Below are 14,622 nucleotides of genomic sequence, written 5' to 3'. Positions count from 1 at the left end.
AGCTGGCAGTGGTCATTTGGCTTCTGTGTCTATCAGAGCCTCCACCTTTTGGCCACTGATGGTGACTCACTGCCTATACTTATTTGTTTTGTTGGAGTTGCAAGACTTTGGAGCAATCTCTATGTCACCCAGAGCTACTAGGATAACTTCTGCACTCCCCACCACCCCTAATTGGGGCAAACTCCTCCCCAAGCACTACACTTGCTGTCCCTGGTGTCTGCCCACCAGTGGGAGCTGCTTCTTTTTCTGTCAGTTGGGATCCCCCTTGATTTATCCATGTTGGTAGAACTTGGGTGTAAAGTGGCCTCAAGACTTCTTCCAATGAAAATCTCATTTTTTCTGTTCAGGATGCGACTAGGTATCCTTCCCCCGTAACTCTTTTGGGGGCCTTGACTGAGAGAACTCTTTGGTTTTATCCTTTCCCCTGTCCCTCTTTCTTGTGGTGGGGACCTAGCCCACCCTTTTGATGATTCCCCCCTTCTGGACAATCTGGTGCTGTTTCAGGCGTCTGCCACAATAGCATGATTCTTGGGTTCAGTGAGGTCTGTATATATCAGATGTTGGCACAACTCTGTTAATCAATTACTGAAATGGTGCTCTCTAAAAATCATGTTCAACCACCCATCAACATCACTCTCATTGCTGCCCCTTGCCCAACCATTCAGGGCCTTACCGGAATATTTCACAAAATACACTCAAGATTGGTTAGACCACTTCTGGCTACCCTAAACTTTTTAACTATAGGTCCCAAGGTTGAGATCAAATTTGGGAGCATGGGATGCCTTCATGGTAACATAAGACATCCTGGCAGTTTCTGCTAAGACCAACAAGGTATTCTTCCCAACATTTGGCATATGCTTTCAGAAACTATCCCCCAGTCCTCCTCTAGGACCCTTAGGACAGGGCTATCTCACATGCAGCTAACAATGTATCACTATCACACCCACCACATAATTTGTGACCAAGTCTTTAGGGATGTGGACCCTTCTGCCTCCATTAGACACTGTGTTATCATTGACACCATGACTATTTTATTGATCCAGCTCCATCTGATTAACTTCATGAGCTAGCAGAATTTTCTTTTTCTAAAGTGTTAGATTTTTGTCATCTAGGGTCAGCCTTTTGTCTTCTACAGCTGTTTTGTTTTCTTCTGCAGCCAGTTCCATCTGGGCAAGTTACAGCTTGAGCTTTCTCTCAGCTCTCCTGTCCTCCAACTCCTAAGGTAACAGGTTATGGGTAGGCCTGGGCGGTAAATTCCGTTCCACTCGCGGAATTTGCGGAATTTGGGTAACTTCTCGTTCCGCGGAGAAAGCTGAATTGCCCAAAGCTTTGCGTTCTGCGGCTTTGCGGAATTTTTTGCTTGTTCGCATTCTCAAAATGCGTGTTCGCGAGATATTTCCCCCCGAGCACCCAAACAGTGATCGCGAACACTAACAAAGCATCGCGAACAAGCAATTCCGCATGTTCGCGGAATTTCTGCGTGTTTGCGGAGTTTTGTGTAGCGGAACTACGCAAATTCCGCCCACCGGAACACACACTGGTCCCGGCCCCAGCAGGCGACTTCACTTCTTTGGGCAAGGTGCCCTCCTCCTCCTGCTGCAGTTCTTGGCCTGTGGCCAGGCCATTTACTTCTTAATCTCCATTTACCATGTTTCATATCCACTTCCACATTCTCAGATTCTCAGAGTCATCCCTATCCTCCTCCTTTGTTGCAGCTTTCATCCTTCAGACTTCCTAAAAGACTCTCAGGACTATTAGAAACTCCACCTTTGTGGCTCTCTTTCCCACGAACAACATTCTCTCCTTGCAGAGCTTCTTCAACTCTGTCCCCTTTAGGGTATCAATGCTTCTGAACTTCAATTCCATCTTTGTAACCAAGAGTCACAGATGCACAAATGTGAGGAAGAAGTTAATTTTGAAAGAAGGAAAAATATGACCAATATAGGAGATCTAAAAAGAAATAAATTCTGACGTCAGATTATTATTGGAGATTTTTAGTTTTTCGCAAATCACTGAGTGATAGTGCACAGACACAAGTACTGGATCCCACCACTGAACACCACTCAAACAACAACCACAGTATTTGCCAGGGTGAACCACAAAAGTCACTAAAATAACCTGTGCTTAACCTTCCAGTAGTTTGACCCAAAACAAGTGAGGCTTTAATTAGAGGAAGTGTGTAAAGTATTTATGCAAAACACAAACAGTAATAAAATGAAAACATAACACAAGAAAAATCCCCAAACCACTTTAAACAACCTGTGAAAATTTTAACAAGTAAAATCACACCAGAATGAGAAAAATGCAATCAGTGGAACCAGAGAAATTTCAAACATTTTTAGTAAAAATAGCACCAAAAAGCCCAAAGCGCCACTTGTGATAACCTAGCTGCGCTAAACCAGGGAAAAGTCACAAGTTCAGGTTGACTGCAATGGAGTGTTGCTTGGATAAAGGAACCATGTTACTTTCTTAAGTCCAGCATGAAGAGTTCCTTTCGCATTCGAAGGAGCTGTGAGGAAGAGGTTGTCTGCATGAGGAGCAGGTCGAGTTTTTTGGATGGTCACTTCTGTAGCTTGAAGAGACAGTCATAGCTGAAGCTTTGCTTTGGTTGATCATCACAGATGGTCACTGTCAGCTCTAAATATAGGTCTTGAGTTTCAGCAGCAGGGCAGTTCTCCTTCGTAATCCCCCACAGGTCTTGAAGTGTTCTGATGAGAGTTTCTGAAGGTCCCACTTGTATACCTGGTTCAAGCCTGTGTGTGAGGGGATTCCCTGTCCTATCCCCAAAACTGGTTCTGGTCAGTTCTTCCCCTTGTCTTCATTCCAAACAGTCTATGGTGACAAACGTAGGGGCAGGCCTGAACTCTGGTTCCTTATGTGTGCAACAGGCACCTTTTGAAGTGTAACCGAGGCAGGGGATAGCTTATCCCCAGCCATCCTGTCAGCAAGACTATAATTTCACACCTAGGCTTCCCTTGTATCACAGTCTGGAAGCAATATATAACCCACAACAGCAGAGCAATTCACAGTCATGGGTCCCAGGACACTGGCAGAATGACACATTCAAGTTTGGGCAGAAAAATGCCAACATTCTAAAAGTGACATTTTTAAAATTATTACTTAAAATCTGATTTCAGGGTTAACTAGGATTTAACATTTTAAACTATTCAACTGCAAGCATAAAGGTAGCCTAATGTTAATTTATGGGAGGAAAAACCTTACAGCAGTGAAAAATGTCTTTAGGAGTTGTTCATTACCAGGATAAATAAAACTTAAACCCACATGTGCTGCTTTTTAAATACCATGCAACCTGCCCTAAAGAGGCTTAGGTTCTAATTTCGGGATGGATTATACGTTTTAACAGGGAACGTTTAGGCCTGGTAAAAAGGTTTATTTTGCTAGGTCAAAATGGCAGTTTAAAACTGACGTACAGCCTGCAATTAAAGCCCTTTGGCAAGTTTTACAGTGATATCTTAGTGGGCGGCATAATGAGTGCTGTTGCCCACCATTGCAATATAATTTACAGCCCCCAGCAAAGGGATTAGAATTTTCGAGTGATTTACAAGTAAATTTAGTGTGCCAATTAGGTGCAGTTCAATTTTACCATGTTTTAAGGAGTGAGCACAAGCACCTTAGCTCTGGTTAGTAGGGCTAAAGTACACAAAGTCATAATGCCAACATAAATGAGCTGTCTGGTGGAATACCACGCCAAGGATGTGCAGGCTAACTGTGTATAAAGTCTGCCGTGTTCAATAATGATAGTAATAAAGTCTAAACACAGCATGAGAAACAAAATCCAAAACCAATTTAGTCAAATAGAGTCAACTTTAAATATTAAATGACACCAACATGAAAAGAATCCAAGTAGTAGAACCAGAGTTATGTATTTTTAAAGATTAAGGCTCAAAATAGCACCAAAAGACATTACACGCCAACTGTAGTCACCTGGTTGCACTTACCAAGACAACGGTACAAATTAAGGCTGACCGTGATGGAGCGTAGGTCATATAAAGGGACCAGGTTCATCCCAATGAAAATGTTTACCTTCGTACTTCGTCTCTGGAATGAATGTCAAAAATCCTCAGTGGGGCACGGCATCAGGCTGTGGAGGAAGAGAGCTCCACATCATCGAATAGCTGCTGAACGAGGTCTCGTGTAGCGATTGACTTTTGGCAGGAAAGTTCAGAGTGGGAGAAATTTGAATTTCATGCCCTGAGAAGGTCCTTTCCTGGTCTGTTACTTTTTGTGCCTTTGCCGAGAAAAAATTCCTACCTTCAGACGTAATCACTTTTTTGGAGCTCAGATTCTTTCAGTGGCACAAGGCTGCGGCTCCAGCTGAAGAGCACACTATGCGGCGGGGTACCTTCTCTCTGAGGTCCCACTGAATTTAATTTTCTGCTGTGGAGAGGAATGAAGCAGGAGCAATCTGAATCTTTGGCCCATTGGCAATGCACCTTCATCAGAATGTCTTGGCAGGTCGTTCCCAGTCCTCCATCAGTTCTCAAAGCAAATATTTGGCAAAAGGTTTCCAAACCCCAGATTTTGGGAAACTTTAGGAGGAGTAGACTTTGACATTAGCCAAGGGTCCAGGGCCTTGGGGACGGTACTTAGGGGTCAAAAGTTACTCTAGCAGAAACCAGCAGTAGGGTCCAGGGCAGGCCCAGTTAGAAATGATCAGCTGAAAACACAGGAAAAGGCCTCTTGAAGCATGTTGTCTCCCTCTAGCTCAAACAAGAGGTCATCCTTGTGACCTTTGGAGCCCACCATCTTGGACAAAACACTTGTTTGCTACTTGGAAATCATGCACCTTCTTATGCCATGTCATTGTAATATTATGGCTAAACAAACTACTTTGCACTTCATTCTTTTTTCTGCACTTTAAAAAATCCCGAAAGAAAAATCTTTGTTGCCATTATTGAGGGCGCACCACCCTTGTTCTTATAGAGAAGGTTTTAGCTACCTGTATGCATTAGATTCTATTGACATCTGTTCTGCAATCTTAAATTATATGAGAGGAGCGCTGGTAATTAGAAAGCAGCATGGAGAAAATATGTTTTAGGGGCTTGGTCCAGGTATCTAACATTTACCTTTTTAAAGAATGTATAATTTATTTTTTTCTATTTATGTCTGAGTCTATTGATGTAATATTAGCTGAATAATGCACTTTTATTCATGTATTTATTTTTGCTTTGTGTTCTTATGATTTGCTTGTTAAATCGAAAAAAGCTTATTTGATGTTGATAATGGCATCTACTGTGTCACAAAGATTATGTGGTGAGGCATCTTCCAAAGCAGCATCTTAGTTTTAATTTGCCATGTTACACAGGCAGGAATTGACATATATTTTTCATCTTCAAAAATAAAACCCTTATCCTCAGTGTGCTCATGTTTGATGACCTGCAACTTGTGTGGTGCAAGAATTAGGATGTGTAATCCCAAAATGCGAATTTAAACACTCACAAACTAGATTTAGTCACACTTAAAAATTACAACAGTACAGTGCAATTTGATGCGTGAGAACATCTACTCGCACGTTAAGGGACTATGGGGCATATTATCAAGACAGGCGATAAAATTATCGCTAAAAACTGCCGCTAAAACGGCGATAATGGGCTTGATAATATGCTCTATGGAATTCCAATTGAAGCCCATGTTAGATGGGAAGGACGTCTAACATGGGCTTCAATTGGAATTCCATAGAGCATAATATCGAGCCCATTATCGCCGTTTTAGCGGCAGTTTTCTGCCGCTAAAGCGGCGATAATTTTATCGCCTGGCTTGATAATATGCCCCCATTAGAGTTAAGCAATGAAACCGCCGCAAAGTTCTCCACCCAGAGCATGATAACACTTTGCTCGGTGTCCCTACCTAATTTAGGCACCTTTCAGCACCTACACCTCATGACACCAGCATTACATAACATAACATCCTTTACACTTTTAAGGAACACAACATTTTGAGACACAGATGGAAGCAAGACTTAACACATCCTTCCGCCTCACAACACAGACATAAGCAGCACAAATAGACACAAATGCTATATCGCAAAAGAACAACATCTGTGAAACACCACTAACATCGATACAAAAAGGAACATGCAGAACACAACCAAATACCCACATAGCAACGCAAAGGTTAAAATCAACACAAAAGAAAATCCAACCAGGGCAACCTGTAGGGAACTAGCCACACATAGTAGGCACATATTGCCTCCAACCCTCATTGCACGGTCACTCAGGGTATCTGTTGTGTTACTTTGCCTTGTGGCTGGGATCTTGAGTGTTCTGAATTGTGAAATTTTATGAAGTGTATGGAAAGTCCCGAGATAGGAAGGAATGCACGTTTTCAATGTGTAGTTCTGCACTTAACGCTGTTGTTATTTCAAAGAATACTCTGGGTGAATATCATGATATAGTACAATGTTTGTTCACTGTTTGTGATGTGATAATATTTTTATGCATGGAGGTGTACGCTTGTGCTATTGTGGTGTGTTGGAAAACTGACTTTACATTGTGTGGACTATATGATTAATGCAATGGCACACTTATTTTCTGGGAACAGCTTTGCCCGGGCAGTGTGCCATGTAATAGGATATTTGTAAGTTGGCAGGAGTGTGTTGTTGTGGTGCACTGTCACGGGGCTCTCACTACATGTGCAATATTTTTCTTTGTGTAAATATTATCTGTTTGAGAGTTGAAAGATGTTCTGCTGTGAATGTGGTTTGCAGGTTGTTGCTTAGATAAAATGGAGACTTGAAATTAGCATCAAGCTCAGAAAACAGTGGCCCTAATCTACTACCATTTTCAAAGCTTCAAGGGAACGACAGAGAAAAGTATCCGACTGGTTGTTCCACAGCGTCAGATTGCATTTCAAGTTTATCCCGCATTGGGATTCTTTCCTTATGAAAATAACAAAGTCAATTGTCAGATTGGGACTTAGAAACTTTTTTCAACTTCCCAACTTCCAGTCCATAGAAAAGTCAATCTACTTGGCTTTCCAACCCACACTATATCCTAGTCAGTGTCAAGTCCTGCAGAGGTCCTGATGTACTGGGGCACTTACTTTCATTGGGCCCCTGTGTGCCCTGTGCCCACTGCTGCTGTCGCTCATAATTGGTTTGTGCCCCATAATTGGTTTGTGTCTGCTTTTTTGATCCACTGCTATTACTGTGTATTTTTCTGTTGTCTTGCCCCCATTTTGCCTTGTGTCTCCCTAGTGCCCCGTTTTGCCTGTGTCCCGATTTGCCTTCTGTGACCCCGCCCGTTCCCCCCTTCGTGTTTCCCGCCGCTGTGTCCCCTGCGGCCCCACCCCCCTGCATTCCCATTCGCCACCCCGCTCCTGCCTCCCAGCTGCTCCTCCCTCCCACATCCCCTCATATGGGCGCCTAAGGCAAGCCCGTCTGCCCCCATCCGTGCCTGGACTGAGCCCAGCGCCAGGACCCCACACACACCAAGACACCTGCCTCCGCTACGACTCCAGTACCCTCCAAGCACTCAACGCCGGACGATCACGCACCTGCTGCCTGGCCGCCATGAAGCGCACCCAAGGACCCTTCTCCTGCCAGCACAGCAGCTTCACCAGCATCCGGCCCGCAAGCCCACCCACTGAAGGACCCAACTTCCTCAGATGCATCCTGCTCAACACCCGCTCCGCCCGCAAACATGCTGTCGAACTCTGGGACCTACTCGACACCAACGCCCCAGACATCGCCTTCCTGACGGAGACCTGGCTGACCCCCTCCTCGGCACCCGACATCGCCATAGCCATCCCGACAGGCTACAAGATCACCTGCAAGAACCGCACCAACGGAGCAGGAGGAGGAATTGCCATCGTCCACAGAAACACTCTCAAAATCTCGACAGTTGTTGACGACACCCTCAGCACCGCCGAACACCTGCACTTCCAGATCCACACCGAACCCAACACCACCCTCAGAGGCACCCTCATCTACAGACCCCCCGGACCCCGACCGCAGTTCAGCGACTCCATCGCCGACTTCATCAGCACACACACCCTCGCCTCCATGGACTACATCCTCCTCTGGGACCTGAACTTCCACCTCGAGAACAACAACGACTCCAACTCCTCCACCCTGATCGACAAACTCGGCAACCTCAGACTCAGACAATTCGTCACAACACCCACCCACTCTGCCGGCCACACGCTTGACCCCAACTTCTCAGCAAGCACTCACGTCTTCTTCGACTGCACCACCGAACTCCACTGGACCGACCACCGCTGCATCCACTTCAACTTCCAGAAACCCACCACACACCACCACACCCAGCAGATGCCTCACCGTAGATGAAGCAAGATCACCGAGCACCGGCTAACTACTGCCCTCCCCCAGAGCCCACCCGCAGACCCGACCGACCCCGACGCCGCAGCCCGCAACTTCAGACAATGGATCGATGACTGCGCCAACACCCTCGCCCCACTCAAGAAGCCCCACACCAGCAAGAGAGCCAGCTGGTTCACCGAAGACCTCCAGATCTCCAAGCGTACCTGCTGAAAAGTAGAAAAGAACTGGACCCACGAAAAAACACCGGAAAGCTACACAGCCCACAGGAAAGCCACCCACCGACACCACCACCTCATCAGATCTGCCAAAAGGACAGCTTTCAGAGACCACCTAAACAACAACGCTCACAACAGCAAAGAGCTCTTCAGCATCGTGAAGGAACTCTCCAACCCCAGTTCCAACACCAATGACATCCCACCATCACAAGACCTGTGCGACTCGCTGGCCACCTTTTTCTATCGCAAGATCGCAGACATCCACGACAGCTTCGACGCCGTCACCACCCTGGCAACCGCCGATACCTCCGCTCCCACGACCACCACCCACACCAACCGCCTGCTTGCCTGGAGTGGACCAACATCAACGATGACGACACCATCAAGATCATGAACACCGTCCACTCCGGATCCCCGGAAGACCCCTGCCCACACCACATTTTCAACAAAGCCAGCAGCACCATTGCACCCCACCTCCGGAAAACCATCAACATCTCCTTCGAGACAGCGACCTTCCCAGAGAGTTGGAAGCACGCAGAGATCAACGCCTTACTCAAGAAACCCAAGGCGGATCCCAAGGACCTCAAGAACTTCCGACTCATCTCTCTGCTCCCGTTCCCGGCGAAGGTCATCGAAAAGGCCGCCAACCAACAACTGACCAGCTTCCTCGGAGAGAACAACATCCTGGACCTGTCCCAGTCCGGGTTCCGCAGCAACCACAGCCCCGAAACAGCCCTCATCGCCGCCACCGACGACATCACGACCCTGCTCGACAGCGGAGAAACTGCGGCCCTCATCCTGCTGGACCTGTCAGCCGCTTTCGACACAGTCTGCCACCGCACACTAAGAGCAGGTCTCCACGACGCCGGAATCCAAGAGAAGGCCCTGGACTGGCCCACCTCCTTCCTCTCTAGTAGAACTCAGAGCCTCCGCCTCGCCCCCTTCCGCTCCGAAGCCACTGAGATCATCTGCGGCGTACCCCAAGGCTCATCCCTCAGCCTGTTCAACGTCTACATGGCACCGCTCGCCCACCTCGCCCGACGGCATGACCTCAACATTATCTCCTACACTGAGGACACCCAGCTGATCCTCTCCCTCACCAATGACCCCCCCTACCAAAACCAACCTCCACGAAGGAATGAAGGCCGTCGATGAGAAACAGCCGACTGAAGCTGAACTCGGACAAGACAGAGGTCCTCATCCTCAGTTCCACCCCCTCAGCCTGGGACAACTCCTGGTGGCCGACGGCACTAGGAGCACACCCTACATCCACACACCACGCACGAAACCTAGGGGTCATCCTCGACTCGACCCTCTCCATAACAAAGCAGGTCAACACCGTCTCCTCCTCCTGCTTCAACACCCTCCGCATGCTTCGCAGGATCTTCAAGTGGATCCCCACCGAAACTGGAAGGACGGTCACCCAGGCCCTCGTCAGCAGTAGACTGGACTACGGTAACGCACTCTATGCAGGAGCCCCGGCCAAACTCCTGAAACGGCTCCAACGCATCCAGAACGACTCAGTATGCCTGATCCTCGACATCCCCCGCCGCAGCCACATCACACCCCACCTGAGAGACCTGCACTGGCTCCCCATCAACAAGAGGATAACCTTCAAGCTCCTCACCCATGCACACAAGGCACTCCACGACACCGGACCAGCATACCTCAACAGCTGACTCATGCTCTACACCCCCACCCACCAGCTCCGCAGACCGCGCCCTCGCCACCGTCCCCTGCATCCGAAGAGTGACCGGCGGCGGCAGATCATTCTCCCACCTCACCACCAAGACGTGGAACACCCTCCCCATCCACCTACGGCAGACCGAAGACCTCCTAACCTTCAGGAGACTCCTCAAGACCTGGCTCTTCGAACAGTAGCAGCGTTCCCCCCGTGCCTTGAGACCCTCACGGGTATGTAGTGCGCTTTACAAATGCTATGATTGATTGATTGATTGATTGGCACTTTGCGCTTATAAGCACTATTTTTCTATGAAATCATTTTTAAAATCATATCTGACCTTTTTGCATTTTTTATATTTTGGTGTCATTTTGTTTATTATGGTTTAATCGAGTTTAATAATAAATTGGAGTGGAGTTTTTATTGTGTTGTCATAGCTAGAAGGAGTTGCACTCGGGTTTAAATAAATGAAACATTCAACTGGACCTAACAAGGTAAAAAAAACAATTTACAGAAAAAATAAATTAAAGGCTAAAGGGAATTTATGTTTAGCTTTGTTTAAAACATATTAGCATGTGTTAAAATACACATTAAAAACTTCACTGATTAATCCACAGTAATTGTTGTGAATTAAAATTAAACAAATACTGAATTCTAAAGTTATTGTTATGATGGCAATCGATTACCGTTGAATCTGGTGCAGGAGTTGTGATTTACATGTCTGTTGTATGAGTTAGAGAATTTCTATGTTTTATTAAATATATGTTAATTTGTTATAACCAAAGCTAACTATGACTTCATTTTAACTTTGTTTTTATGACTGCACACACACACTACCACGATCGTTGTTACACTTTCTCGGAAATTATATTAACAAAGTAACTTTAATTGCACTTTCACGTTTAACATAATACCAAACTCCAGAATATTTTAAAAAGCATGAACCTATGAATCTGAAACAAACAAATATTGCTTGGTAATTTTATTAGTTGTTTCTGATTTTGTGGTTAAGACATATCAGTAAAAGATCATGGATTTGATATTATCATCTACCTTTAAACAGTTTACTGGTCTTCAGTGTATTCCATAATTTGCTACAATATGTATGTTGTTGACTCACCACATAATACATTTGTTATGTTATGCTATCTATGTTTTTATAGCGCACTAATCATCTGTGAGGGTATCCAGCTGCTCTATAGCAGGTGTGTGGGGTCATTTTGGGGACATGCTCAAAAAGTAGGAGAGGAGCTTGTTGCTGGCTTTTTCCAGGACTTTGCCTGGTACAGTAGGAGGGATATAGTTCGGTAGTTGGCCAGTTTGATCAGGTCAACCAAGGACTTCTTTGGGAGCGGATTGATGTCAGTGTGTTTTTCTACAGTTCCACACAGGTGACTGTACTGGTGGAGGTGTTGAGGATAGGGGTGATGGCCATTCGTGCCAGGGTGTCTGAATTCGGGGGAAAGTTGCCGTATATGGTTGTAACTTTGCTGAAAAAGACGTTTGAGGCGTCTCTGCACAGATCTTGTGATGGGTTGGCATTGCTGGTGACAGCTGTGGGTGTGATTAAATCTTTGAATATTGGGAGCTGGCTTGTCTCATGGTTTTTCCTGTGTGGCTTTGCTTCATGGTGGCCAGAGTGTCGGCACAGTTGATGATCGACTTTTTGAAGTTCTCAATCTCAAGTGCCAGGATGCCTGTGAATTCCAGTTTGTTCTTGTGTGGGGCAGTCATCCAGTCCGCCACTGTTAGGTTGTTGCAGTGTTGGCATGCCAGGCCCACTGTGGGGGCTCTTCTGGGTTGATGGATGTCAACTATAAAACTGACTCTGGTGTTCTCTGTCCAGGTAACAGGTCTTGGGGTGTTGCAAGAAATGTTCTAGAAAAATGTGGAGATGGGGTTTAGGATGTGCTGGCAGCATGGTTGAGTTCTGTAATGCATTTGTATTAGGCCCAGATTCCTGAGTTTGTCAAGAAGGGCGGCTGAGTTGGAGTCGGTCTGGAATTCAATCTGGAAATTGAGGGCTCGTCGAAGGATGAAAGCTCTGACATCAAGGACTTGGGGGGGCAATGAAGTCCGTGATGTCACTAGCAAAGTTGGCTCGAGGGCCTGGAGGTAGTAGAATAGGGTCCCACCCAGGGTGACATTTGCTCTGATTTGTAATTTGACGTTGAGGTGCTCCGTGTATTTTGTTTTGGCTATGGCGGAGGCGGTGCAGGTGAAGGTGACATTGTAGACAATGGTGATTTCTCCTCCAGGCCTCCTTATGTGGTCTTGTCTGGAGGTCTTGTATCCAGCAGGAAGAGGAGGTCCAGAGCAGCGTCTATGTAAGCAGGTATTGAGGAGCATGCATGCTGTTGGTGAGTGGGGGTGCTGATGTGTTTATTGGTAGGTGCTTAGTGTGTGGCGGTGGGTGTAGTGGGTATGATCTTGGATGGTGTTGCAGGTGCAGCTGAAGTGGAAGAGGAAGCATTTAAAACTTCTTCTGTGTTGTGTTGCGTGGTGCACCAGCAGAGGGTGCTAGGGTGTCTGGAGTTCAAGGCACATAAGAGAGCAGCAGGGTAGTAGTGGGTCGGGAGACTACGTCATCAGGAATTGGGCGCAGTTCAGGCATAGATACGGTTGCGTTTGGTGCACTTTTAGCATGCCAGCAGCGAATTTACCATCAAGGTGGTCCTGGGAGGAGTGCAGGTGGAGGTGGAGGTGGGCAGGGCTGGGGCGAGCTCCATGGCGATGAAGGAGAGAGGCGAGAAGGAGCACGTAAGGAGCGTGGGTAGGAGGGAGCGGGGCATAAAGAGAATGGTAAAGGGGTGCTGAGAAGCTGGAGGGATGGCAAAGGACAGAAAAAGAGTGTGCGAAATGGCACAAAGAGGCAAAAAGTGAGAAACAGCACAGAAAAGTCAAAGAAATGGCACAAGAGGCAGAAGGACCGAGAGAAATGGCACAGAAAAGTCATAGAGTGAAGAAAGTGAAAGAAGTGGCACAAAGAGGCCAAAAAAGAGAGCGATAGCACAGAAAAGTGACAGAAATGTAACACAGAGGCAAAAAGAGTGAGAGAAACAGCACGGAAATGGCACAGACATGGCACAAAGAGGCAAACAGAGGGAGCGAAACGGCACAGAAAAGTCAGAGAGAGTGAGAAAAGACTGAGAGAAATCACACAGAGGCAAAATAGTTAGAGAAACGGCACAGAAAAGTCCCAGGGAGTGAGGAAAGAGTAAGAGAAACAGCACAGAAAAGTCACAGATTGTGAGAAAAGACTGAGAGAAATCACACAGAGGCAAAATAGTGAGAGAAACAGCACAGAAAAGTTGTAGTAAGATGAAAAAGCACAAATAGAAATGGCACAAAGAATGAGAGGGAAGGCACAAAGAGTAATTGAAAAAGGCCAAAAAGTCTCAGCAAGGGTGATAGAAAAGGCAGAAAGTGTGCGAGAAGTGGCACAAAAGTTACAGAGGGACAGAGACCAAGTTCAGAGAGAGAAAGAGCAGAAAGGCAAGGGGGGGGGGGGGTGTCTTGAGGCGCTGGATCTGGGTCCCCAAGAGCTTTCACCGGTGAGAGGACTGGGCTCAGGTAGGTCCAGGAGGGGAGAGGGGGCTAGGCCTATGCCATGCTTAATTCCACCCTTTAAGACTACACGTTTACTAATTTCTCAAATCGTCGTTTGCAAGCAAAACTATTCACAAAAAATGTTTTCCAGAAAACTTCTGCCAAAAAATTTTGAGAGACAATCTGAATATTTAAAGTAGACTTTTGCAGAGATTTTTTTTATCCCACAAAAAATACTTTTGCAATATTTACTTCCTTCCCCTGTTTCTTTTTTAGATTAAAGAACAGTTTATCAAAGGATTCAACATTTCGAGAAAGTACACAAAAGCTGTATAACATGTCTTAATTAGAACAAGTGAGCGTATAGAATCATTTTCTCTTTTCCTTCCTGATACTTTTGGTCCGAATTTGCTCCAAATGGACTTTCTTTTCATCCATGAAAAGTCTTCGGAAACTCACCCTTCTGTTGAGCTTCTTCAGCCATTGTCAAGGGTCCATCCCTGAGACATGATGTAACTTACCCTTCATTTTAAGGTGCAGAGAAAAGGAAGCAGGTCTGTGTGGACTCCCCAGTCGAAGCTGCACGGTGTATGAAGTAGAATACTGCATAGCATATTCTTTTAATGCGCGTGGGTAATTAGCTAATGGCTTAACGTGCACTTAACTATTGGACGACCCGTTTAGCATTAAAAACACTTTGTGCAAAAATGTTGCAGGACTGATTATTTCATATTTCGTTTTTGTTGACATAATGGACAGATGCCAGCCACATGTTGGCATTCATCCTTCAAGTAGTTAGATTTATGTAACCTGGTGCCTAGATACTTTGATGATTTTCACCATGGCTTAAAGATTCTGGAGGAGGGGGGCTGCTG

General features: G+C 46.1%; 1 protein-coding gene across 1 annotated transcript in view; it reads right to left on the bottom strand.

The window, feature by feature from the left end:
- LOC146816605 (cysteine-rich venom protein-like) overlaps positions 1-14,384 on the bottom strand; it is a 208,926-nt gene extending 194,542 nt beyond the window's left edge. The window contains exon 1 of the mRNA XM_085609141.1: positions 14,269-14,384. Coding sequence (XP_085465267.1) covers positions 14,269-14,356 — 88 coding nt within the window. The 5' untranslated portion in view covers positions 14,357-14,384. The remainder of the gene's footprint in view (positions 1-14,268) is intronic.
- Between the last annotated feature and the right edge of the window lie 238 nt (positions 14,385-14,622).

Source organism: Triturus cristatus, chromosome 6 (genome assembly GCF_964204655.1).
Source record: "Triturus cristatus chromosome 6, aTriCri1.1, whole genome shotgun sequence".
Classification (NCBI taxonomy): Eukaryota; Metazoa; Chordata; class Amphibia; order Caudata; family Salamandridae; genus Triturus; species Triturus cristatus.
Note: the sequence above shows the minus strand (reverse complement) of the source record. Positions and strands in the feature narration are given on the sequence as shown.